Source organism: Leptodactylus fuscus, chromosome 1 (genome assembly GCF_031893055.1).
Source record: "Leptodactylus fuscus isolate aLepFus1 chromosome 1, aLepFus1.hap2, whole genome shotgun sequence".
Lineage (NCBI taxonomy): Eukaryota > Metazoa > Chordata > Amphibia > Anura > Leptodactylidae > Leptodactylus > Leptodactylus fuscus.
In genome coordinates, this window is record NC_134265.1 from 252,367,210 (window position 1) to 252,392,629 (window position 25,420).

Here is a 25,420-nt window from a genome sequence, read left to right on the forward strand (position 1 = left end):
CAGGGAGTGGCGTGTGTACTCAATAGAGTGTAATGCAAGCAAGTGAAAGATGAACAGAATCAGAATGCAGAGCACTGAGAACAGACACTGCAACCGCAGCCCCGCCATGAGCACCGCAGGGAAAGTATGATACTGTTACTACTACAACATTCCTATGATGGCACAATGCTTTTTTCTTAGACAGTTATCTTTCTTTTTATGTGTAGTTTCTGTTATTGTATTGCAACAAATGGATTTGCCAGGTTTTAGATTTACCAGATTTGTACCTTCTGCAATGTTAGGGTGCATGCAGACTACGTAACGCCGGGCGTGTATGAGAGCCGTACACGCCGGCATTACGGCAGACTGCCGAACACTTCCCATTCACTTCAATGGGAGCGCTCGTAACAGCGGCGTTTACGAGCGCTCCCATTGAAGTGAATGGGAAGTGTTCGGCAGTCTGCCGTAATGCCGGCGTGTACGGCTCTCATACACGCCCGGCGTTACGTAGTCTGCATGCACCCTTAGGGTGCATTCACACTGAGTAAACGCTAGCTTATTTTGTAAAGTAAAATTACACTTGTAAATTTTGCTATCCCATTGACTTCAATGACATTTTACAGGCGTATTTTTACAGGCGTATTTTTACAGGCGTATTTTTTACAGGTGTATTTTTACACTTGTAAAAAAATATCATTGAAGTCAATGGGATAGCAAAATTTACAAGTGTAATTTTACTCTACAAAATAAGCTAGCGTTTACTCAGTGTGAATGCACCCTTACAGTGATTTGAGCTGATTTGATACCTTTTACACTACTTTGCTAATTTCATTAATATGTAATAAGGATATTGTGAAGTTGCCTGCACTTCATTATATTTGTGATATCACATAGTCATACACGCTTAACCTTGACCTTGATGCAAATGTTATTAGATATGGAGTTTTAGTGAAAGTCTTGAAGCACAGGAGAGGAACTAACAGAAGAAGAAGAAAGGAAAAGAGATCCTACAATTTTGTAAATACTCTTGTGTTTAGCTCTAAAAACAGGCTGAAATGTATTTTTTTTAACTAGATAAAATATGTTGTATGTATGAAGTCCTTAATAGAGCTGGGCGAACCGACTCGTACAGAGCCAGGATTGACCTGAATATTTCAAGCTGTTGGTTTTTCTACTAAACCAAACGGAGGTTCGTCTTTGGCAAACTACAATGGCCACCACATTATACTCTGGGGTCTTTTCATAGGAGGTGAAAAAAGAATTAAAAAAAAACATTTATACTCACGTTCCCTCTACTAGGGATTTCATGCACCCGGGTCACCGCTGAGTCCTATGTTTGGACCACCAGCGGTCATATTGACATACTAAGCGTCATGATGCTCAGTATGCTCATGTCACTATGTGAACCTGGGCGCATGACATTACCAATAAATGCAGAACACCACAGGGAGGCCCAAAAGAGATAAGGGAAAGTGTTTTTTTTTGTTTTTTTTTTATACTTCCCCTAGGCCTCTATATATTATAATCTGGGGTCTGAAGAGACCCCAGAGTATAATAACATCATATTCATTTTGACATAACCATGGTTGTGTTTGCCTTGTCAGGGCTGTGAGCTCTGTCAGTGTTATACCCAATGTTTTAAGTTTAAGGTGTGCTTTATACTAAACTTGCTTGACTAGGCAATGAATCTTGGACCCGAGGCACAAAAACTCAAAACAAACAGAATCCTGAAATATTTGCCCATGAGAAACTAGAGATTGTGAGAACATGCTGAGAGTTGTAGCTGGCATATACTATTAGTTTCTAGAGATGAGTAAACAGTGAAATGTTTGAAGTTTGATTCGAGTAGTCACTCAATACTTGACTGTTCGATCGAACATCGAACCCCATTATAGTCTATGGGAAATAAATACTCGTTTAGGGGGAAACCAATACTCAATTCAGAAGGGTCACCAAGTCCACTATGACACCCCAGGAAATGATGCCAACACCCTGGAATGCAACTGGGATAGAAGGGGAAGCATGCCTGGGGGCATCTAACATGCCCAAGTCACTGTATTACGGTGGGATCCCTGTCAGCTTGCGATATGCGCAAGCTAACTTTTTCCCATAGGAATGCATTGACCAACATTGATTGGCCAAATGCCATACAGAGTACAGCATTCGGCCAATCAACGCTGGTTCTGCCGGAGGCTTGTCTGTGAGGAGGCGGAGTCTAAGATCAGACCAGAATGGAGACTGCTGTGGACCGATCTTAGACTCCGCCTCCTCCGGCAGAACCAATGTTGATTGGCTGAATGCTGTACTCTGTATGGCATTCGGCCAATCAACGCTGGTCAATGCATTCCTATGCCGAGATGTAGCAGTGCTGACTGTGCACTCAGCTCGACTACTCCGGAGATGAGCCGATCTGAGCGCACGGCCAGCACTGCTATACCGGCGATGTAGCAGTGCTGGCCGTGCGCTCAGCTCGACTACTCCGGAGATGAGCCGATCTGAACACACGGCCAGCACTGCTACTCTGAGATGCAGCAGAGCTGAGTGTGCAGCAGGATTCAGCGCACACTCAGCTCTGCTACATCTCTGATGCAGCAAAGCTGAGTGTGCAGCTGGGTTCAGCAGTTCTCCGATGTAGCAGCGGTTCTCCGGTGTAGCAGTGCTGGCCGTGCGCTCAGCTTGACTGCATCTCTGGAGTAGTCGAGCTGAGCTCACGGCCAGCACTGCTACATCTCGACATAGGAATGCATTGACCAGCGTTGATTGGCCAAATGCCATACAGAGTACAGCATTCGGCCAATCAACGCTGGTTCTGCTGGAGGAGGCGGAGTCTAAGATTGGTCCACAGCAGTCTCCATTCTGGTCTAATCTTGAACTCCGCCTCTTCACAGATGAGCCTCCGGCAGAACCAGCGTTGATTGGCCAAATGCTGTACCCTGTATGGCATTCGGCCAATCAACGCTGGTCAATGCATTCCTATGGGAAAAAGTCAGCTCGCACATATTGCCAGCTGACAGGGATCCCGACCAGATAGAGCCCCAAAGAGCTGGGTGAGTGACATTCCCACCTAAATAAAGGTAATCCCTAGCTAACCCTCCCTGTACATCTATCCCTGTCTCACAGTCACATAGTTCACAGTCTCATATGAACCGGATATTAAATCCACTGTTTGTATAAATTGGAGGTCACCTGAATTAGCCAGCCAATTACTTTTTCAGATTTTTTTTTCAATGCCTCCGTTGTCGTAGGTCCTGTCCCACCTCCCCTGCGCAGTTATTGATGCAAAAAAAGCGCCAGGGAAGGTGGGAGGGGAATCAAATTTTTAGTGAGTTTGCCACCTGGTGTTCGACTCGAATCGAACATCTCAAACAGCCTAATATGCGATCGAACATGTACTCGATCGAACGCTGTTCGCTCATCTCTATTAGTTACTAATGCCTGCAAATGTGTGTGTAAATGTCCATTAAGCAAAGTATTACATAAGATTAGTGTACTGGTATAATTTATCATGAATTGTATAGGTTATAAAACATTCTTCTTGATAATTATATGTAACATCATCCAAAACAATGATTTCATTTTCAAGGTTATTAAATGCAAGGCTGCTGTCGCCTGGGAACCTTGTAAGCCCCTCACCATTGAAGAGATTGAAGTAGCTCCACCACAGGCTCATGAAGTCAGAATAAAGGTAAAACAATTGCAATAGAAATGTCTTATAGATAAAATGACATAATGTACATTATGCAAATATGCCAATATGTGACACACTGTTTATTAAAGTATTTCATAGGTATATTTCATTTTTAGATTAATAGGGAATGGTACTTAAAGATGACCTTCCATGTCCTCATGAATGTATGGTTTTATATATCGCTAGAAAGCCAACAGTGCGCTCAATTCAGCAGATTGTCAGCTTTCTCTATATGTGTGTTAATTTTGGCACTGATATCTTCCCACTGTCAGAATGGCGTTCCTCATAGCTCACTGTCATTGCTGGGCTGCAAGGAATGCCTCCTGACTGTACTCTAACATATCCTTGTACTGTCAGAGGGGGCGTTCCTTAAAGTCTAGTGGTGACACTGAGCTATGAGTAACGCCATTCTGACAGTGGGGAGTTATCGGTGCCGAAAATGTTTACAGTTGGAAAATTACAGAATAAGTAAGAAGGATACTCTTCAGTGGCACTGACTGTGGCAATAGTTCGCCTCCCCAGTTGCCAATTGAATACAGTTCTTAAGACCACAGTTGTTCCCCCAATTAGAGTAAGTTATCTGTAGTTTTCTAACTCTAGTGGGAGTGGCAGGGGTGTGTTGTGTGGATGACAACAATGGACTTAAAGAGATGTTCCCATGTACATAACCATTTTTACATTTGTAAAAGTTAAACTTTTTTTGTAAATATAAGTAATTAAATATTTTGCAGAGTTTTAAAGTTTAAAGTTTCCCTAAATATCTTGTGGTCACTAGTTGTCTTGATCAGTTGCCAATGGATACAACCATGAATACAGGACCTTTCTAAGATCAGAAAATTATTTCCTTATAGTGATATTTTCTGATACATGTAGTGTCTCTGCCTGATAACCCAGCTATGATAAGAAAATCATGGCTGAGTTCCTGACAAGTCCCAGAGCATAAAAAGTTTCTGCATTCATGGTCGTATCCATTGATAACTGATCAAGAGAACAGACTGTCACCTGTTAGAGAAAATCTTTAAACTCTGCAGTTAATACAACTTATGTAGAAGGGAGACTATTGCCTATGGGGCGGTACTATTGCAGAAATAGTGCTCCCCACCCCTACAGGTAATAAGATTGCTTATGTTGCAGGGGACTATTACCTGTGGGGAGGGACACTATTAGGGCACTATTACTGTAATAGTGCTCCCCACAGGTAATAGCATTGCTTATGTGGGAAGGGGTGCCATTAGGGCACTATTACTGTAATAGTTCCCCTCCCAACAGGTAATAGCATTACGTACATGGGGAGAGGCAATATTATTGTAATAGTGCACCCCACAGCTAATAGCATTGCTTATATTGTGTGGAAGACTATATTGTGTGTAGGGGGTGCTACTATGGCACTATTACAGTAATAGTTTCCCCCTGCAGGTAATAGCATGACTTATGTTGGGTTGCGATTTATGCCTATGGTGGAGAAACTACTACAGTAATAGTGCGCCAGCATAGTTGGGGATCCCCTGCACAAAAAACAACAGAGAGCCACCCTCTAAGCCACTAAAATGTATCTGAATGGATGCTGGAGCAGTACATGTTCCTGGGTGACCAGACATTTCTGAGAGGCAATTCTGTTTTTTCAATATCAGAGTTTAAAAGGATCCTATCATTAAAATTCAATTTTTTCTCACTAACACGTCGGAATAGCCTTAAGAAAGGCTATTCTTCTCCTACCTTTAGATGTCTTCTCCGTGCCCCCGTTCGGTATAAATCCCGGTTTTCGTCGGTATACAAATGAGTTCTCTCACAGCACTGGGGGCGGTCCCCAGTGCTCAAACAGCACTGAGGGCATCCCCAATGCTGTGAGAGAACTCTCCAGTGCCGCCTCCATTTTCATCAAGAACGTCCTCTTCCCGCATCTTCTTCTGGCGCAGGCTTCAAACTTCTAGGCCTCGGGCCTAGGGCAAGGCCGACTGCGCATGCTCGCCGGCCACAAGAAAATGGCCGCTTACACGGTATTGTAAGCATTGGGGATTCCCCCAGTGCTGTTTGAGCGCTGAGGACCGCCTCCAGTGCTGTGAGAGAACTCATTTGCATACTAACGAAAACCGGGATTTATACCGAACAGCGGCACAGAGAAGACATCTAAAGATAGGAGAAGAATAGCCTTTCTTAGGGCTATTCCAACATGTTAGTGAGAAAAAATTGAGTTTTAATGATAGAATCCCTTTAAATTTTTTATTATTTAAATTTTTTAAATATTTGTTATATTTCCCATTTTACGCAGATTATTTCTTCCGGTATTTGCGGCTCTGATAACAGTGCACTTAACCAAATAATACAAACCAAGTTTCCAGTAATTTTGGGTCATGAAGCTATTGGAACAGTGGAAAGCGTGGGTGAGGGAGTCACCAAAGTTAAACCAGGTCAGAAGTATTCAGAATTGTACTGAAGATAATATATTCATATTTTACTTAATTAAATATTTGATATTACCATTGATTAAATGATAATAGGTTACATTTGTTCGACTTTTCTTTGTTTATCCAGCTACAGAAGTGCATCACTGTGAATTTAGCTGAATTTTGACACTGATCAAGAGGAATAGCCTAAGGCTGGGGCCTCTTGGGCCGGATATGCCGCGGTTTTGCCTGCGGCAGAGACGCTGGCAAAACTGGTGCCATTTAACAGTAACAGCAAAGTGGACGGGATTCATGAGAATCCCATGCCAACTTTGTGTTAAAATCTGCAGCGCGAACATGCCCGTTTTTGGAAATCACAGCATGTTAATTATATCTACGAAAACCCCAGTGGCTTTCACATAGATATAATGGTAACAGAAAGTCCGCGGAGGAAAACTAAGTGAACTTTCTGTTCAAAGTGCTGCGGGAAGAACCGCGATGCGTTTCCACCTTGGTTGTTCCCACGGAGCTTTAGTACAGCGTTTTTGGCCTGTGGGGCCTTAGCCTAGAAGTCTGTTCAGAAGCCAGCATATCAACCCAATCAACAGATAGATAGGTTAGGGTCACCTGAGTTAAATAATGTTCTCAGCTTATGAATTGCTGCCTCCAATGCTGAGATATCATTTTTTTCAATATGCAAATTAGTTCTTTGCCTCAATGAGGGTGTTATCATTGCACCATAAAGGTAAGTGGTAATGCTTACATTGCTCCACAGAACTCATTTGCATATTGACAAAAACAGGTAGCTGTCAATCACTGGGTAGGACGACCCCCTTGACTTAGCATACAAAGAGCAAAGATATAAATAAATATCAGGTTATACTGAATCTTCTTCCATAAAATGATATATTAATATATACTATACTAGCAGGAGGACCCGGCTTCGCATGGGTATATTACATTTTATGTTTGTGTAGTGGCCCCATAAGAATTGTCCAATTTTGCACTGGTGTATTTTGTATGTTGTTTGTGTGTATGTCCATAAGCGTCATGTGATTATGTGTATCTCATTTTGGATATCGGTGAAAAACCTATGATCAGTTGTTATGGATACCTGGAGTAAAGCTGTATCTAATCCTTCCCCGTGTAGTACAGTGTTTAGACGCAAGTATCTAATCCTTGTTGGTATAATACTGTGTGCAGATGCACATATCTAATCCTCCGGCGTGTGGTACTGTGTGCAGATGCGCATATCTAATCCTCCCCCGTGTGGTATTGTGTGAAGAGGCGCGTATCTAATCCTCCAGCAAGTGAAAATGTGTGCAGACGCACATATCTAATCCTTTGGCGTGTGGTACTGTGTGCTGAGATGCATATGTAATTCTCTGGCGTGTGGTATTGTGTGCAGAGACATGTATCTAATCCTGCCCCATGTGGTACTGTGTGCAGACGTGCGTATCTAATACTCCAGCATGTGAAACTGTGTGCAAACGAGCGTATCTAATACTACGGCATGTGGTACTGTGTGCAGACGTGCGTTTCTAATCCTCTGGCGTGTGGAACTGTGTGCAGATGCACATATCTAATTCTCCCCCGTGTGGTACTGTGTGCAGATGTGTGTATCTAATCCTCCCCTGTGTGGTATTGTGTGTAGAGGTGCGTATCTAATCCTCCCCCACGTGGTACTTTGTGCAGACACATGTATCTAATCCTTCAGCGTGTGGAACTGTGTGCAGACGCGCACATCTAACCCTTGGTCATGTGGTACTGTGTGCAGACACACGTATCTAATTCTCCCCTGTGTGGTATTGTGTGAAGAGGCGCATATATAATCCTTCGGCGTGTGGAACTGTGTGTAGACGTGTGTATCTAATCTACGGCATGTGGTACTGTCTGCAGATGCACGTATCTAATCCTCCCCCATGTGGTACTGTGTGCTGAGATGCATATCTAATTCTCTGGCTTGTGGTACTGTGTGCAGAGGCATGTATCTAATCCTCCAAAGTGTGGCATTGTGTGCAGACACACGTATCTAATCCTCCCCTGTGTGGTATTGTGTGAAGAGGCGCGTATCTAATCCTACAGCATGTGGTACTGTGTGCAGACGCACGTATCTAATCCTATGGCGTGTAGTACTGTCTGCAGACGCCTGTATCTAATCCTCCCCATGTGGTACTGTGTGTTGAGACGCGTATCTAATTCTCTGGCTTGTTGTACTGTGTGCAGAGACATGTATCTAATCCTCCAAAGTGTGGTAATCTGTGCAGACACACCTATCTAATTCTCCCCTGTGTGGTATTGTGTGAAGAGACGCGTATCTAATCCTACGGCATGTGGTACTGTGTGCAGACGTGTATATCTAATCCTATGGCGTGTACAACTGTGTGCAGATGCACGTATTTAATCCTCTGGAGTGTGGTACTGTGTGTAGACGCGTGTATCTAATCCTATGGCATGTGGTATTGTATGCAGATGCACTTATCTTATGATCTGGTGTGTGGAACTGTGTGCAGATGCGCATATCCAACCCTTTGGCATGTGGTACTGTGTGCAGACGCGTGTATCTAATCCTTCGGCATGTCAAACCGTGTGCAGACGCACATATCTAATCCTTCAGTGTGTGGAACTGTGTGCAGAAGCGTGTAGTTAATCCTCTGGTGTGTGGGACGGGACTGTGTGAAGACGCGTGTATGTAATCCTCTGGCGTGTGATACTGGGCGCTGATCTGTGTATCTAATCCTCTGATGTGTGTATCTCAGTTTGGATATCAGTGTTGTATTGCATATGGAATATGAGTGAAAGACTTGCAGGTTAGTAAGGGGGGGGCATTGTGTTTGGAATGCTGTATCTCAGCAACGGTACGTTCGAGCAAGTTGGAGTCTCGTCTTAAACCTTCCCGGATACCTGAAGTATCTCTGTACCAAATTTGGTGAAGATCGGTCCAGTCATTTGGTTTTCAATAGAGAACAGACAGACAGACAGAAATTCATTTTTATAATATAGAGAGATATTAACTTGCTCTGCTCCTCCTGTTCTATAACATGATGCTTGTGCATTGTACTGCATCACAAAACCATGTACAAGCCCCCTCACACCCTCACAGAAGTCGATTTTTATACTTTTTCCTCCTTTCTAGGTAGTTATTTCAGGCTGCAGTAGCATGGAGATTTTAGGTTAAGAACTGCATGCTTTTTTTAAAAAATATTATTTTATTTTATTTTCAAAAACTGAACAGCTTTATCATGAATTATAGAGCATATACAACAGAACGGTGACATGCACTGAGTCCACGTTCTGCTGTACTGAGTTCTGTCTGGTAAGAAATAACATTTGTGAAGTTTACACTGGGAAGTTCGGAAGTTCCTTTCCTTTCTGGCATCATGAAATCCTGCCAAGCAAGTCAGATAACCCTGGGGGAGGTGCACATATGAAAATTCAACAGCCCAAGAGGCTTGGGCCCTCTAGCTAATTATGCATAAGTTCTGTATGGTGTTTACTGACCTGGACCTACTTCATGAGGACTTTCCAACAATATGGCCACCATGCCCTTGACCAGCGAGTCTATACACTACCTGGAAATTTCACCTGTGAGAATGGTGCTGATTATGAATTAAGGCTGCTTTCACACGGAGTAACGCTCTGCTCATTCTGACACGTAAACATGTGTCAGAGTGAGTGCTGTAAAACAGAATGCCATTGACTTCAATTGGTGCCATCTTATGCGCGCTACACATTGAAATCAATGGGAGGCTTTTTAACCCATTGATTTCAATGTGTAGCGCGCATTAGACGGCACCCATTGAAGTCAAAGGGATTTTGTTTTACAGCGCTCACTCTGACACGTGTTTACGTGTCAGAATGAGCAGAGCGTTATTCCGTGTGAAAGCAGCCTAAGAGATCAAATGTGAGGGTCTCCTCCTTTTTGAGGTCCTAACCGGGGGTTTTGAAAATGTTTCCTGGACTCTTGATAGTAGTATTGCTATCAAACTCCAGCACAGTAAAGAATTTCTCTAGTTTAATTTTTTTGGGGACAGATGCTTCCACCCAGGCCATAAGAATAAACAATCATTTCTTCAAGTCTGTATTGTTTTTTGCTAAGATCAGATGGAGGAGCTTTCTGCTATCAAATTTGTACTTTTGTTATTCGACTAGCCAGACACTGTGCATAGGATGTGAAATGGTTCACAGTTGGTAAGGTGGTACTGGGTGAAAATTTGGATTTCTGAGACAAAAATTCTGAAAACAATTCACAAAATAACAGACAATACCAATATTTGCCTTGGGCAGCCCGCTTTTGAAACAGGATTCAGTTGTAACTATACTTATTCTATAATATAGAACAGTGGTTCTTAACCAGGGTTCGATCGAAGCCTAGGCCCTGTGCACGGTTCATTTTGTGTACCAGTAAAAAACCATATACCTATGTCTTGAATTTGGAAAAAAATCCTATTTGATTTATCACTAAAGAAGGGTTTGGTGAATGCGCATATGAAACTGGTGGGTTCGGTACCTCAAACAAGGTTAAGAACCACTGATACAGACTCTATGTAAAAACCTTAAGGTCATCTCTACATCTAGCACAGGGGTCCTCAAACTTTTTAAACAGTGGGCCGGAGGCAGAGCAGGTCGCACAGACATCGGGAGCGGTGCCCTCAAATAGGTAAAGTGAAGTGCGCTCCATGGCCTGCCCGATCTCCCCAGGAGCTTCATTATTAATGCACGCCTGCCGGCGTTGTCGGCGGGGCCAGACAGAACTGCATGGCGGGTCGCAGTTTGAGGACCCCTGATCTAGAAGAAGGAGGTATCTTAAAGGGGTTGTCCCATCACAAGGATCCTATCTATATTGCTTGTTAATGTGAATGTAAGACTTTTCCTAAATACACTGCTTCAGCAAAACTGCTTTGTTTGTCCACTATCTTACTTTATTCAATTCATTGTTGACACAGCCTTTGACTTATCTGGTCAAAAGTCAAGTGATGTATTTGCCTGCTCTCAGGGAGGAGGGGCTAAGTGCACGGGAGCGAGCCTGGAGGGGGGTTAGTTTATACTTTGGGGGGAAGGGGACGCCAATACAGACCCGGCATCCGCTGTAATAGAGAGGCGGATGCCGGGGAGGGTTAGACGCCAGCACAGGTGCCTGTGACATCGCTACGCTTCTGCCCTGCATGAAGCCAGCAGCAGGAGTGATGCTGCTATTCCGCTCCTCCGCCCCCATCCCCTCCACCCCCTTCACCCCCTTCATGCAGGGCAGGAGCGTAGCGATGTCGCAGGCCCCTGTGCCGGCGTCTAACCCGGCACAGGGGCCGCCAATGCAGACCCGGCATCTGCTGTAATAGAAAGGCGGATGCCGGGTCTGTATTGGCGTTGTGAAGGCTGGGGAACTGACTGGTCTCACCATCTATGAGCGCGCACGCAGGGCCAGCGGCATAGAAGCGACGTCATCTTGCTTTGCATATGTAACCCCACCCACCAATGACGCAACAAAGCAGGAAGAAAGAAGATTTTATAGCAGTGAAGACTGGTGAGTATGCAACGTGGGAATACCCCTTTAAAGGATTTTTCAAATGTGTTTGCAGCTTAAATCTATCAATGTTTGGTACATCAGAATTCCAACTCACCATACCAGACTTGTATCCTTTATGCTCCAGAGAGGGTCTGAAGACTATAGGAGGAGGCTATATAGAGAAGAAGACTGACCTCTTGTGGTTGTGGGACCTCACAAAATGTTCTAGATTGTCTGGTCCCATTCCAGTTCGGCAGGATGAATAAACATTTGTGTGTGCAACTGGCAGTGAATGTGGAGTGTGTATATCAGGCTGTTTGGATTTTATTAATGTCTGAAAAGCACATGTTCATTTTGTTTGTCTATTGTCCATACTTGCACTTTTAAGTGATATTTTGTTTTGAGTACTTACTATGTTACTATGCATTATGCATGGAAATAATGGGCAGTAAATTGAAAACTTCTGTTATACTGGCATAGTAAAATGTCCTACTCATTACTATAAATAAAAAGCACATGCAGTTCTTAATTCAAAATGCAGTGTGAACCGAGCCTGAAATAATGAATAACACTTTGTAGGGGTTTGTTCTCACTTCAGGATTGAAGAGTCTTTATATTGATCAGTGCCATGAATGTGTTCTGACTCAATAGTATCATGAAATAAAAGGGGCTGAACATTAATTAATAATGAATATAATGTGCAGTCTAACTAACAATACACAAAGAGGAACAAACCTAATGACTTGTATAACCAATAAATAGTCATGAGTATGCTAAGACTGTCTTCTATTAAATCCATAGGTGATAAAGTCATCCCATTGTTTGTCCCACAATGTGGATCATGCAGAAGTTGCAAAACCCCAAACTGTAACCTGTGTGAAAAATTTGAGTAAGTACATGTTATCTAAATTGTTTACTGATCTACCATTTGGTGTTGGCCCACTGACGATTGTTTTAGGGCACATTCGCACTTTTAGCCCTTCGAAGAGTGTCTAAGACATATCTACCCTATAATTTTTTCAGTATGTCTTTTGGGAGTCTGTCACCAGGGTGAAGCTATTTTCATGTAAATTTCCATTTTATTTATATACATATGAGAGGAGAAGTGCTTTGTCTTGGAATCTAAACAGACATGCCCCTATTTTTCCCTCATTTCTATATGAATAAAATAGTGATTCACATAAAAATTGGACCCCAAAGCTGAATAAGGGCTCATTCACATCTGCGCCCAATTTCCGTTCATGCACATTTCCGTTTCCTGCACAAAACTGAGCAGGAGACGGAAACCTGCAGGACTCTTTCTCACCCATTCATTTGAATGGGTTTGAAAGAAGTCCGGCCGTGAGCACCCGTGAGCGTTTTATGCTCTCCGCCGCGAAACCATTTTTTTTAAAACCGGACACAGAGTCGGACATGCAGTACTCTGTGTCCGGTTTAAAAAAAACGGTTTCACGGCGGAGAGCAGAAGATGGAAAGCTCAGAACGGACTCCGGGCACTAGTGTGAACCTAGCGTAAAAGAGGCATATTTTGAAACTATAGAATCACCTCCGCAAGATATTGGAATTAGGTTTATAATCAATTTACTGCTCACAGACTATCTTTAATAAGTACCTGTCACGGCCTACTCACCTATATTAAATTGTATTTCAATGCTTTTACAATCTTTGGCAATTGTCACTCCGGTGACTGCTTATATTTCTTTTTCCAACTTCCAAATGCCAGAATTTCAAATGTGATACCTGGGGCTATCTTAGAGGGCAGTTTATTTTTTTGTTGAAAGAAAAATCCTATTACTGTCTAATAAGTTGTCTGTATCAATACCTCATGGTTGTCATCACCTCTGTTGACTTCAAGCACAGATCTTAAAATCCAAGAGGAGTTAATATGCAAAGTATATTAGACAATTGTATTTGTCTTTTTAGTATAAATTACCTTTATTTGCTACAATACCTCTATCAATATCAATTCTTCAGATAATTATTAGCTACTTATTTATTTCTTCTAATATTCTTACCTGTAGGTTTGGGTTAAGCACCCAGTCAGGACTGATGGCAGATGGTACAAGTAGGTTTACTTGTAAAGGCAAATCAATTTATCATTATGCGAGCACAAGTACCTTTACCGAATACACTGTTGTGTCTGATATTTGCGTTGCTAAAGTGGATGGCCGTGCGCCAGCTGAAGTTTGTCTTATAGGCTGTGGATTTGCAACTGGATATGGTGCAGCTATAAACACTGCTCAAGTAAGAATTTCCATATATGAATTATTGTTCATGAAATGCCTTATATATTTAACATCTGATAGAGCACAATCTGTTGGCTTCTACTCAATGATTCTGAATGTGTTTGTGTATTAGCAGTGTAGTGTGTATTATCAGTCATAGCATAGATAATGATATTGGAGACTTAAAGGGGTTGTCCCATCACAAGGATCCTATCTATACTGCTTCTTAATGTGGATTTAAGACTTTTCCTAAATACACTGCTTCAGCAAAACTGATTTGTTTGTCCACTATCTTACTTTATTCAATTCATTGTTGACACAGCCCTTGACTTATCTGCTCAAAAGTCAAGTGATGTATCTGCCTGCTCTCAGGGGGAGGGAGGAGGGGCTAAGTGCACGGGAGCGAGCTTGTGTTTCTAGCTATTCCTGTGTCTGCACAAAGTGACCTAGCTCCCTGCTCTCAGATAGAGGAGAGCAGCTGCTTTCATTTCTGAACTCGTCTTCTGTTCTCCCAGTTATCAGGCTAGCTAATTCAATTGTGTTCTTTATGGCAGAGACAGGCAGTCTCTGTATGTAACACAGAATGGAGTTGCTCCTGCCTGTACTTCATAGTCCAATGTTGTGCATATAGTGTTGTTTGAGGACCTTTGATGACATCACAGGCCCTTCAGCTGCCCCGTAGGCGGCTAATTTGGGGGCGGAGCTAAACGGCAGGTTGCATGTGAAACTCCACCCACCAAATGACGCAAAAAACCAGGAAGAAAGAAGATTTTACAGCAGTGAAGACTGGTGAGTATGTGACGTGGGAATACCCCTTTAAGGACCTTCGCTTTATTTTTAAGAGCAGACAAATCAGATTTTTGACACAGATGGTATCCTTCACTCTGCAGGTCTTTAAATATCTTGTATATATCTATGTCAGGAATCAGCACAGATATATGCAGAGAAAAGCAGACATACAGGGCTGAAAGGTCCTCCTTTCTAATTGTACACTGCAGCTATCAAAGTTGGTGGGAGGTTTGAATATAAGCCCCTGGGTACCAAGAACCCCCACATTATAATCCACCATTGTGCTAAGCCAAGAGGAATGGTAAGGAAAGACACATCAGTGAGCCCGATGGTATTAGGAACAATAGTGGAGAAAGGCAACTGCTATGGAGGCTTTCATTTATTTAGATTTTGTCCGTCCGCCGTGTTTCCGTCCTAATCCCCAGAGAAACTGAATAGGGGACGGCTTACTGGCAGTCAATTTTAAAACCCATTCCTTTGAATGCTGCCTCTCCACCTGGAAACCATTTTTTTAATTTTTGCACAGACACAAAGTTGGACAAGCAGGACTTTGTGTCCATCCAAAAAAAACGGTTTCCAGGCAGAGTGTCTGCATACGAACACTGGTGGTTTGCTTTGCATACTGATCGCCGGCAAGCCTTCCCCTATCCAGTTTCTCCAGGGTTTAGGATGGAAACCCCAGGTGCTAGTGTGAACGCCTCAGAAGTGATACATGCAGAGCACATGCTCACTTGTTCTATATGCTACTTTATAAACATACATTTCTAATTCAATTACATGTTTAAAATGATCTGTTAAAATGATTTCCCTTTTTTCAGGTGACAAAGGGTTCTACCTGTGCTGTTTTTGGCTTGGGAGGTGTTGGTTTTTCAGCAATAGCAGGATGCAAAGATGCAGGTGCTGCACGAATCATTGGAGTAGGTACACATAAAGATAAATATCCAAAAGCCATACAACTTGGAGCCACTGAGTGCATAAACCCAAAGGATTATGATAAACCCGTTCATGAGGTCATTTCTGAAATGACTAATGGAGGAGTGGACTTTGCCATAGAATGTGCAGGCCGCATTGACACCATGGTAAGAAGATAACAACATTACAGTATGTGTTATGGAGTATTTGTGGAGCACTTTCTTTGTTCTATACTCATAAGTCATGCATGAACATTTCTATAAGGCAGTGGTGAACCTAGCCTCTCTGCTGCCTGAGGCGGACGATCGAAAGACGGCTTTCATCTTTTGATCGTCCGCCTCAGACAGCGGGGGGTGGGCGGGGGCCTGGGGGGAACATTACAATAAATACAATGCAGTAATACTCACAGGAGACATCTCCCCACATTTACTGTCTCTTCCCTTTGGACCGCCATGACCACTTCTTTCAGCTGTGACTTGACTCTGCAAAGTTTGAAACACAGACATTTTTGACTCCTCACTTCTCCACGCACCCAACCCCTATGTGTATATAGATAGATAGATATCTCACAGCGGCCCCTGTAGCCTATATTATGCCCCATGGTGGCACAATAGACTGTGGGGCATAAAAGAGGTTGCAGGGGGGATGCTGTGGGGCATAATAGAGGTTACGGTGGCCACAGTGGACCCTTCAAGCTCTTTTCAGACCCCTGAGTATAATAATCAGAGCCCCAGGGGAGATGAGACAACATAATAAACACTGTTACTCACTTCTCTGGGATCCGGTGTTAAAGAGGACCTTTCATGGGGTTGGGCAAAGGCAGTTCTATATACCGCTGGAAAGCTGACAGTGCGCTGAATTCAGTGATCTGTGCCCCAGGTGAAGAGCTATCGGTGCCGCTACTGTAGCTCTTCACAGTCAGAAGGACATTCCTGACACTCTGTCAGAAACGTCCTTCTTCCCAGCAGCGCCTATAGTGCTGTGCAATGTGAGCGGGGAGGAACACCCCCTCCCTTTGCTCACAGTCAGTGGCGTAACTAGGAATGGCGGGGCCCCGTGGCGAACTTTTGACATGGGGCCCCCCCCCCCATCCCAACTGACGCCGAAGACCTCGACCGACCCCCTCCTCCGCACTCTATTATGTCCCTTACTTGCCCCTGCACACAGTATTAACCCCAATAGTGTCCCCTGCACACACAGTATTAACCCCAATAGTGTCCCCTGCACACACAGTATTAACCCCAATAGTGTCCCCTGCACACACAGTATTAACCCCAATAGTGTCCCTTGCACACAGTATTAACCCCAATAGTGGCCCCTGCACACACAGTATTAACCCCAATAGTGTCCCCTGTACACAGTATTACGTTCCTCTGTGGACACCCATAAACAATTATTATACTCTGGGGTCTTTTCAGACCCCAGAGTATAATAATCGGAGACCCGGGAAATAAAAACATAAAAAAAATAAAAAAAAACACTGTTGCTTCTTACCTGTTCCCCGGCTCCTGTGCTGTGCTGTCCTCCTCTCGCGTCCTTCGTTAATGACGTCGGACGTCACATGACCCGGGAAGCATGCCGGGTTCATGTGACGTCAGAGACGTCAGACAGCAGTAGGACGGAGGCCTGGCAGGATCGCGGAGAGGTAAGTAACAGTTTTTTATGTTCCCTTACCTCTCCGGTCCGCCGATCATTATACTCGGGGGTCTGCAAAGACCCCCGAGTATAATGATAGCCCTTGTGGGGCCCGCGGTGTCACTTGCCGATCCCGGCCCAGCCAGGATCGGCAAGTGAATAGGGCCCGTAACTGCCTATTGAAAAAAAACCGCAGCGGTAGCGGCTGTCACCGGGCCCCCTAATGGCCCGGGCCCTGTGGCAGCTGCTACTGCTGCTACCACGGTAGTTACGCCACTGCTCACAGTGCTCGCCCACAGACGAGTATTATCAGGAGGGGAGGGGGCGTTCCTCCCCGCTCACACAGTACAGCACTATAGGCGCTGCTGGGAAGAAGGACGTTCCTGACTGACTGTCAGGAATGCCCTTCTGACTGTGAAAAGCTACAGTACCGGCCCCGATAGCTCTTCACCCGGGGCACAGATCACTGAATTCAGCGCACTGTCAGCTTTCCAGCGGTATATAAAACTGCCTTTGCCCAAACCCATGAAAGGTCCTCTTTAATCCTAGCAGGCTTCGGCCTATATGGTATTGCTAGCACAGGCTTTGAACCTATATTGGGCATTACCATATAGGCCCGAAGCCAGCTAGGATTAACATCGGATCCCAGAGAGGTAAGTAACAGGGTTTATTATGTTCTCTCACCTCCCCTGGGGCTCCGATTATTATAGTCCAAACACACCACAAGTGTTACTGACTGCTCTACCATATATAAAAACGTATTCACACTGAGCAAAAAAACCTGGCTGCACGGAAAAACTCCCGGACTGCTACTCAGGATGTCAAGATAGATACAAAAGAAAAAAAAAGTTCCAGCATGCCGTATATAATAAAATATAACTTTTACTAAAGCATAATTAAAAACCTATAACAATAGGTATGGAGCCATGTAAAAGAAATAACATACAAAGGCTTACGCGTTTCAGGTGTTCAAAAAAAACGATCCCTTAGTCATAGCATCTGAAAAGACCCCCGAGTATAATAATAGCGGCAGTGGGATTGCAGCCTGGCCCGGGCCTATTCACTGCCGGCCTCGCGGCCTATAGGAAGCGGGGGCGGCAGTGATCAGGTAGGGGAGGTTGGTAAATAGGCCGCTACCTGCTGGAGATACTCCAGCAGGTAGCGGCCTATTATAACACAAAAAAAAATGTTATACTTACCAATCGCGCTGCTGCTGCTCCTGCTGCCTCCATGATCCTCTTCTCTCAGCAGACGTCAGACGTCTACGTATCAGTGTAGGTGGCATGATGACGCCGCCTACGCTGATATGTAGACATCTGAACCAGCGCAAGGAGAGCGGCAGCTCTCCTGCACTGGTTCAAAGAAAAAAAAAAAAAATGGCCCGGACTGCCGCCCCCCTCCCGTGCGCCACCCGAGGCAAGCTCCTCTCCTCACTAGAGGTGCAGCGCTGCTATAAGGTCAAATATATTACAAATATATTAACATGATGAATTATCTACGTATTCTCTTTAGATGAGTGCTCTTCAGTGCACTTATTTAAGCAATGGTGTTGCTGTTCTGCTGGGTGTCGCATCTCCAAAGGACGTACTTCCTCTAAATCCGGGTTTGATTCTTCCTGGACGTCAACTGAAGGGATCTATATTTGGAGGTAGGATATTAAAAAAAATAAGAAGAGATCACATGGACTAAACCATTTTATATTTTTATAATTCATCTTTGAAGTAAAAGAGTTTCTCAGAAAATAGGCAATCTGGAGATGCTGTAGGATTTGACTGATCTTCACAGGTCCAGTTTATGAGATCAGTGTCGGACTGGGATGCCTAGGGCCCATCAGTAACATATATGCTGGGGGTCTAGCATACAGCTACATGCAAATAAACTCTTTTGCAAAATTCCTAAAATATCACAAACATAAATTTTCTTTAGTAGCTTCCTGTCTGTCATGTGGTCCTGTTAGTAGTTTGCTGTCGGGTTCTTGCCTTGGGCTAGGGCCTTTTCAGTTCTGTGAGTTAGGGAGAGGTGCCCAATGAGTAGACGTCAGGTAGAAGCAAGATGCTGCAGGATTACTGGTTATTGGGGCCCCTTGTAGTATGATTGAAAAGATGAAGCTCAGGGAGGAAGCATATTGGTTGACCAGACGCCTCACATAGATGTCATCTCAGCTGCCAAATGTGTCTACTTTATTGTAATATAAACTGAGAAATTTCTTAAATAATCTACCCAGATTCAGATAGCTGAGATTCTGTAAATTAAGTCTCTCTGAAGAAAAAGTAGCTAATTTTGCTGCAGGAAGCCATTGCCAGCGGAGGGAATATCATTGCTTATTAGTGACTTTGCACTGTGGCTAATAGAGGGGACACCATGTGAGCAGATACTTACAAGGCTTTAAATTACATTTCCACAGAAATAGAGAAAAGTGTCTAATCGGGAAGTACCAAAGATTAAACTATTAATCTGTTAATCTATCGTTGTACTCCAATCCACCCATTCCCCTAATAATTTTGGTTGCCCGTCTTTGTACTTTTTCATTCCATGTGCAAGGTTTCAGCTCCATGGTCAAGAGCCTATATAGGTATAATTGAAGTATTTTCTGTGAAAAGCGCAGCAGGATAAATTGCAATGTGTTTCCACCACTGTGTTTCCGGCAGTGCTTTCTTGGCTGTGGCTCACTACATGGGACCTTAGCCTCAGCCATTCTTGATTTCTGTTTTATGCTTCATGATATATTATTCAGTAGGCATAATTGGTACATTGGCTTAAATGTATAAAATAAGAAAAATTATATATTTTTCATCTAGGTTATAAAGGTAACGATGTCACAAAACTGGTGCAAGACTATATGGATAAAAAAATCAATCTGGACCATTTAATCAGCAAGACATTAAAAATGGAACAAATCAATGAAGGATTTAAACTAATTCAGTGTGGAACAGGGTAAGTACATTATAAAAAAGCACATATATGGATACAGGAGAGATATTAGATTGGCTGATAAATACTTTGCATAATAATTTGGAACGCGGTATATTTAAATTATATTTTTCTCAAATGTCCACTGTTCCAAATTATTGTGCACAACACTGTTTCTAAACATTTTATAGATTGTAAAGAACTGAGAATGGTCATTTGTTGAATTTGAAGCGTTAAGAGGTCACATAGGACTCCTTTATGTCACCTTCACAATTCTTGCATCCATTGAACTTGTGAGTTTTTGGATAGTTTCTGCTTGAATTTCTTTGTAGGGTGTCAAAATAGCCTCCCATAGCTACTGTTTTGCTATGAACTGCCTCCCATTCTCATAGATCTTTTGCTTAAGGATACTCCAAAGGTTCTCAACAGGGTTGATGTCAGGTAAAGATGGTGGCTACACTATACATCTTTCTCCTTTTATCACCATAGAAGTCAGACCTCTCCAGTCCAAAACATGACTCCGCCATCTCCTTGCTGACATCTTGTTGGAACATGGTGTCCATCTACCAACCATCCACTACTCCATCCATGTAGACCATCCAGGGTTGCACGGTACTAATCAGTAAAGAAGACTGTTTCAGAATTAGTCTTCATGTATGTCTGGACCCAGTGCAACCTTTTCTGCTTGTGAGCACTGTTTAGGGTGCTCAAAGAGTAGGTTTATGCACGTCAAGCCTCTGGAGGATCCTACACCTTGAGATTTGTGGGACTCCAGAGGCATAAGCAGCTTCAAATGCCTGTTTCCTGCTTTGTAATAGGATTTCAGCAGCTGCTGTTCTTAAACTGATGAATTTGGGTACAGGAACTTTCCTCATTATGCCTTCTGTGCCGTCTATGCTCTGAGTCAGGCACAAAGCTCTTTACAGTAAGATTATCACGCTTCATTTTTCCTGAAATATCTAATGTTTTCATACCTTGTCCAAGGCATTGTACTATTTGACGCTTTTTGGCAGCATAAATATCCTGTTTTTCTCATATTGCTTGAAATACCAGTTTAATAATGTGGAAACTGGCAAGCCAATAATCACACGTGTTGGAGACTGATTTTTGTGATCCAAAGAGCTCCATAGAAATGAATGGTGTTTCCAGCAGCCAAGGAGAGGCAAAAATTAAAACTTAACTTTTACTAAATCATGAAAAAGAAAAATTCAATAAAAAAATCTCTTACGTGTTTTGGGATAATGTCCCCTTAGTCATGGATCTCATGTGGTAGAGAATGGGCATTTAGCAGCTTCCATAATATTATTGTGGTGCTCTGCTATAGGAAACAAAAATACGTACAAAATGTAGCACTGAACAGATGGAATAACAGATTCATAGAAATATCCCATCCTTTTATTGTCCGCTCATAGCAGGTATTTTACATGCATCATTGGCCATTTCCAATATCCACACTTCTTCCGATCCAAGTCACCCAACTATGTGTCCCATAAGCCCCTGGGAGGCGCAAGTCATTTCCATGGTTACACATACACTGAGCAACACAAACAATATAATAAAAACTATTTAAGTGCATTTAATCGTCTAGTATTTTTACAAACAAATTCTAAGATCATTACAGTCATTCAAACCTAAAGTTCCCAATGTATTTGTCTTCAAGATCCATTACTCTACCCAACAGATAGAGTAATGGATCCCCTCCATATTTCGAGGGATTCACTATTTCCAGCCATATGAACTGCAAACTGCTACAGTTTATTACTGCTATGTATATTATGAACATGATGAATGAATCTGGGGCTGCCCATAATAGTAGAAATCAACCCTCAAAATGTTCCCTCACTGTTATATATAGGCTTTGTATAGTTTTCCTATATAAAAACATCCACAGGGACATATAATTGCATAAACTACAAACAGGGACTAACAATTTATAAACCGTTGAACTACAATGCTCTTTTCACTTAACTGAACAAATCTTTTTTGCAAATTTGCATGGCAAAAATAACAAAGAGCACATTTTAAGTTCCCTTTAGGGATACCCTTACTCAACCAATCACGTTCCCTCTTAGGCATCCGACTTCTCATCAAGATGTCCTTAAGAGATTGGGTTTGACTAAAAGTCACACAGGATTGTCATATGGCAACTTTGTGTAAAACAGAAAATAGGATCCCTTTCAATCATATTCCAATTATTCATAATAATACTTTTTATCTTCTCCACCATTACATTAAATTTGAAAGAAAAGACAAACCCATCTCTCCCTATTTCTCTTTGTTTTAAGTTATAACGTATAGTCCGCTGATATCATATGCGGACCTGCCGACGGTCAGAATATATACCGTTCCTCTCCCATCAGATAGCGGCTGAGTGCCGCAATGCTATTTTTAGCCCCTGAAGAGTCTAAAAGACGAAACGCGTAGGGCTGTTTAAGTAAGAGGGTTAGTTGCTGTGGCTCGTAAGTAGGCTGATACTTTGGGCTGGTTGTAGTCTCCGCTTCTGGTGTGCCTCTGTTGGTGTGACGATAGGTCAGTAGCCTCAGGGGACCCAGGAGTAGGAACTGCTTTGTTTATCCTAAGCCTGTGGAAAGATTTATATCAGCCGAGTAACAGCAACACCCTTTATACTCTGGTTGAGGGAGATAGGGCTTGTAGGGACAGAGTCCTATATGTATTCCCTATTATACAATTGCCATATAGGTTATTGTCTCTGAGCATACTGACCGTGACTCAGTGGTGTCTAGTCACCTTAAGTGCCTTTGCACTTTTTTATTATTATACCTTTTTGTTTTTAATGAACTAATAAAGGTTACATTTTATATTTAATGGATACTTTTGTTGGGAGGATCTATATAGGTCCTTCCAATCAGTGATGAGATAACGTATAGTTAGTATGGTTGAAAGAAAGACATATGTCCATCAAGTTTAACCAGGAGATGGAAAACACCATGACAGTTTATACATTTCCATAACCATCAATGCTATTTTACTCTTCAAAGACATTTAAGCTTTTTTTGAAGCTGTCGGCTGTGACTGCTGTGACCAACTCCTGGGGTAGGCTATTCCACAGATTCACAGTCCTTACAGTGACAAAGCCTTGTCAGCTTTTACGATTAAACCATTTTATCTCCAGATGGAAGGAGTGCCTCCTTGTCTTTTGAGAGGATTTTGCATGGAACGGCTTTTTCCCCATATTTCTTGTATGGGCTATTTATATATTTATACAGATTTATTATATCTCACCTTAAATGCCTCTTCTCTAGACTAAACAGAATTAACTCCTTTAGTCTCTCCTCATAACTGAGGTCCTCCATGCCCCTTATCAGTTTTGTGGCCCTCCTTCGAGCCTTTTCCAAATCTAGGACATCTTTTCTATGAACTGGTGCCCAGAACTGAACTGAAAAGTTCAGATGGGCTGTACCAATGGCTTATCCCATGAATCCATCACTCTTTTAATACATGACAATATTCTGATGGCCTTAGAAGCAGCTGATTGACATTTCATGCTGTTATTTAGTCTATGATCTACAAGTACTCCCAGGTCCTTCTCCAGTGACTGTTCCAGCTTTACTCCCCCTAGGACATATGTTACATGTGGATAATTTTTACCAAGATGCATAACTTTACATTTATGCACAATAAACCTCATTTGCCATGTGGATGCCCAAACACTCAGTATGTCCAAGTCTGCTTGTAACCTACGTACATACTCTATACTGTACTACATAGCTTGGCGTCATCTGCAAAAATAGAGACAGCACTATTAATCCCATCTTCTATATCATTAATTAATAAGTTAAATAACAGTGGACCTAGTACTGAACCCCGGTGTACACCACTTATAAGAGTGGACCAGTCTGAGCTGCAGTCATTGACCACAACTCTCTGGATACATTCCTTTAACCAGTTTTCAATCCAATTACGAGCTATATCCTGATTTTATGAGGGACATTGTCAATGATACTCATATCATTACTTTTGTTCAGATGTCTAATGAATGTCTCAGATGACTCAGGAATGCCCTCCCATATCAAAAACACATAAGCTACAAATCTTAAATGTGTCCTTATTTGATTCAAAAAAGAGTAACTTACATTAAAGACTAACCTCTCCTCCAAATATACCAAATACAATTTTACATATATGTGCTAGACAATAATAAACAATACACAAAAGAAAAAAAATTCTGCTTGCTTTGTTGTGGTATAATACAATATATTGCAACTCTGTGGTTTATAAAATTTATTATGATGCCAAAGCAATTTTATCAAATTTGCAATAACCTAGTAATTTAAATGGTTGTAATTGTCACCCTTGTCCATTTGCGGTATTATGACAAATGACATAGAGGAGGATTCTTTGGTGAGGACCCCTTTCTAGTAAAGGGATAATTGCTGCAAAGTGTGTACACTATTCCAAGGTTAAAAAAGGCAGAATGTTTCAGAAGCTGGGTTTATCATGTGAGATATCGCTACTTTTGTCAATATGCATATTAGCTCTTTGCAGCAACAAGAGTTTTGCCTTTGTTCTGGAGAGGTAAGCGCCAAAATGCTTGTTGCTCCCTAGGGCTCATCTGCAAAAACAGTGATATGTTGGCAACAAAGATAAAGATTCATAAATTAAAAACTCTGTTTGATTCAGATGACCCTAGCCTATGTATCTGAGAACATTGTGTGCTCTTATCAAATAAACATCCAGAGATAGATAATGGGACCAATCTATTAAGACTAGCGCTTTGTGCTCCAGTCTTAATCCACTTGTGTTTTGGTGCAAGATGCACCAAAATTATTAACCTCTTCCCGCTGCAGCCTTTATTTTAATTTTCCCATATGGAGACCCGGCGAATATCAGGCCCTGAGAAGCCACTATATTCAAATACCTGATATATGCCGTAATAGTACGGTAGATGTCGGGAAAGTATTAAGAAGCTCCAGCTACAATAATTTTTGTACACCAAAGGAGAGGTCCCTTCTTCTAGCAATGAAATCTATGACAATATCAGACTGGTAAAGATGATAACTTCCACCATAATTTTTGTGAGTTTTCTGACCCGACACACTGAAATTTTTTTAAAAAGTGGTGAGTGGGATGTAAAAGGGGATACTTTTTACACAAAAACAATGCAGGTTTAACAAAAATTGTGACTTCTCATGCCTTGTATAGGCAATATGAAAAGCATGATAAAATGGCTCATGTCCAACTTCTTGTTTATCCTTATCTTTTTTGTTTCAGGGTCAGGAGTATTATGATATACTGATCTTACTTCAAGGAGAAATATTGAACCAAGCTATGGAGTCTTCCTTCTTCAATGAATTTACAACGTCACTTCAAAAAAGACCTTTCATGTCCTCTATGATATGGCATGTTACATACCGTACTGCATTCAGCACACTCA

The 25,420-nt window shown here is 42.4% G+C and overlaps 1 protein-coding gene across 1 annotated transcript; it reads left to right on the forward strand.

Annotated features, from left to right (window-relative positions):
• On the forward strand, positions 1 to 25,420 carry LOC142217513 (NADP-dependent alcohol dehydrogenase-like). Its single transcript, XM_075285798.1, has 9 exons — positions 1 to 124; positions 3,563 to 3,664; positions 5,937 to 6,075; positions 12,356 to 12,443; positions 13,576 to 13,798; positions 15,387 to 15,647; positions 18,628 to 18,763; positions 19,914 to 20,049; positions 25,258 to 25,420. The coding sequence occupies exons 1-9, from the start codon at positions 50 to 52 to the stop codon at positions 25,280 to 25,282; spliced, it is 1,185 nt and encodes a 394-aa protein (XP_075141899.1). The 5' UTR covers positions 1 to 49; the 3' UTR covers positions 25,283 to 25,420.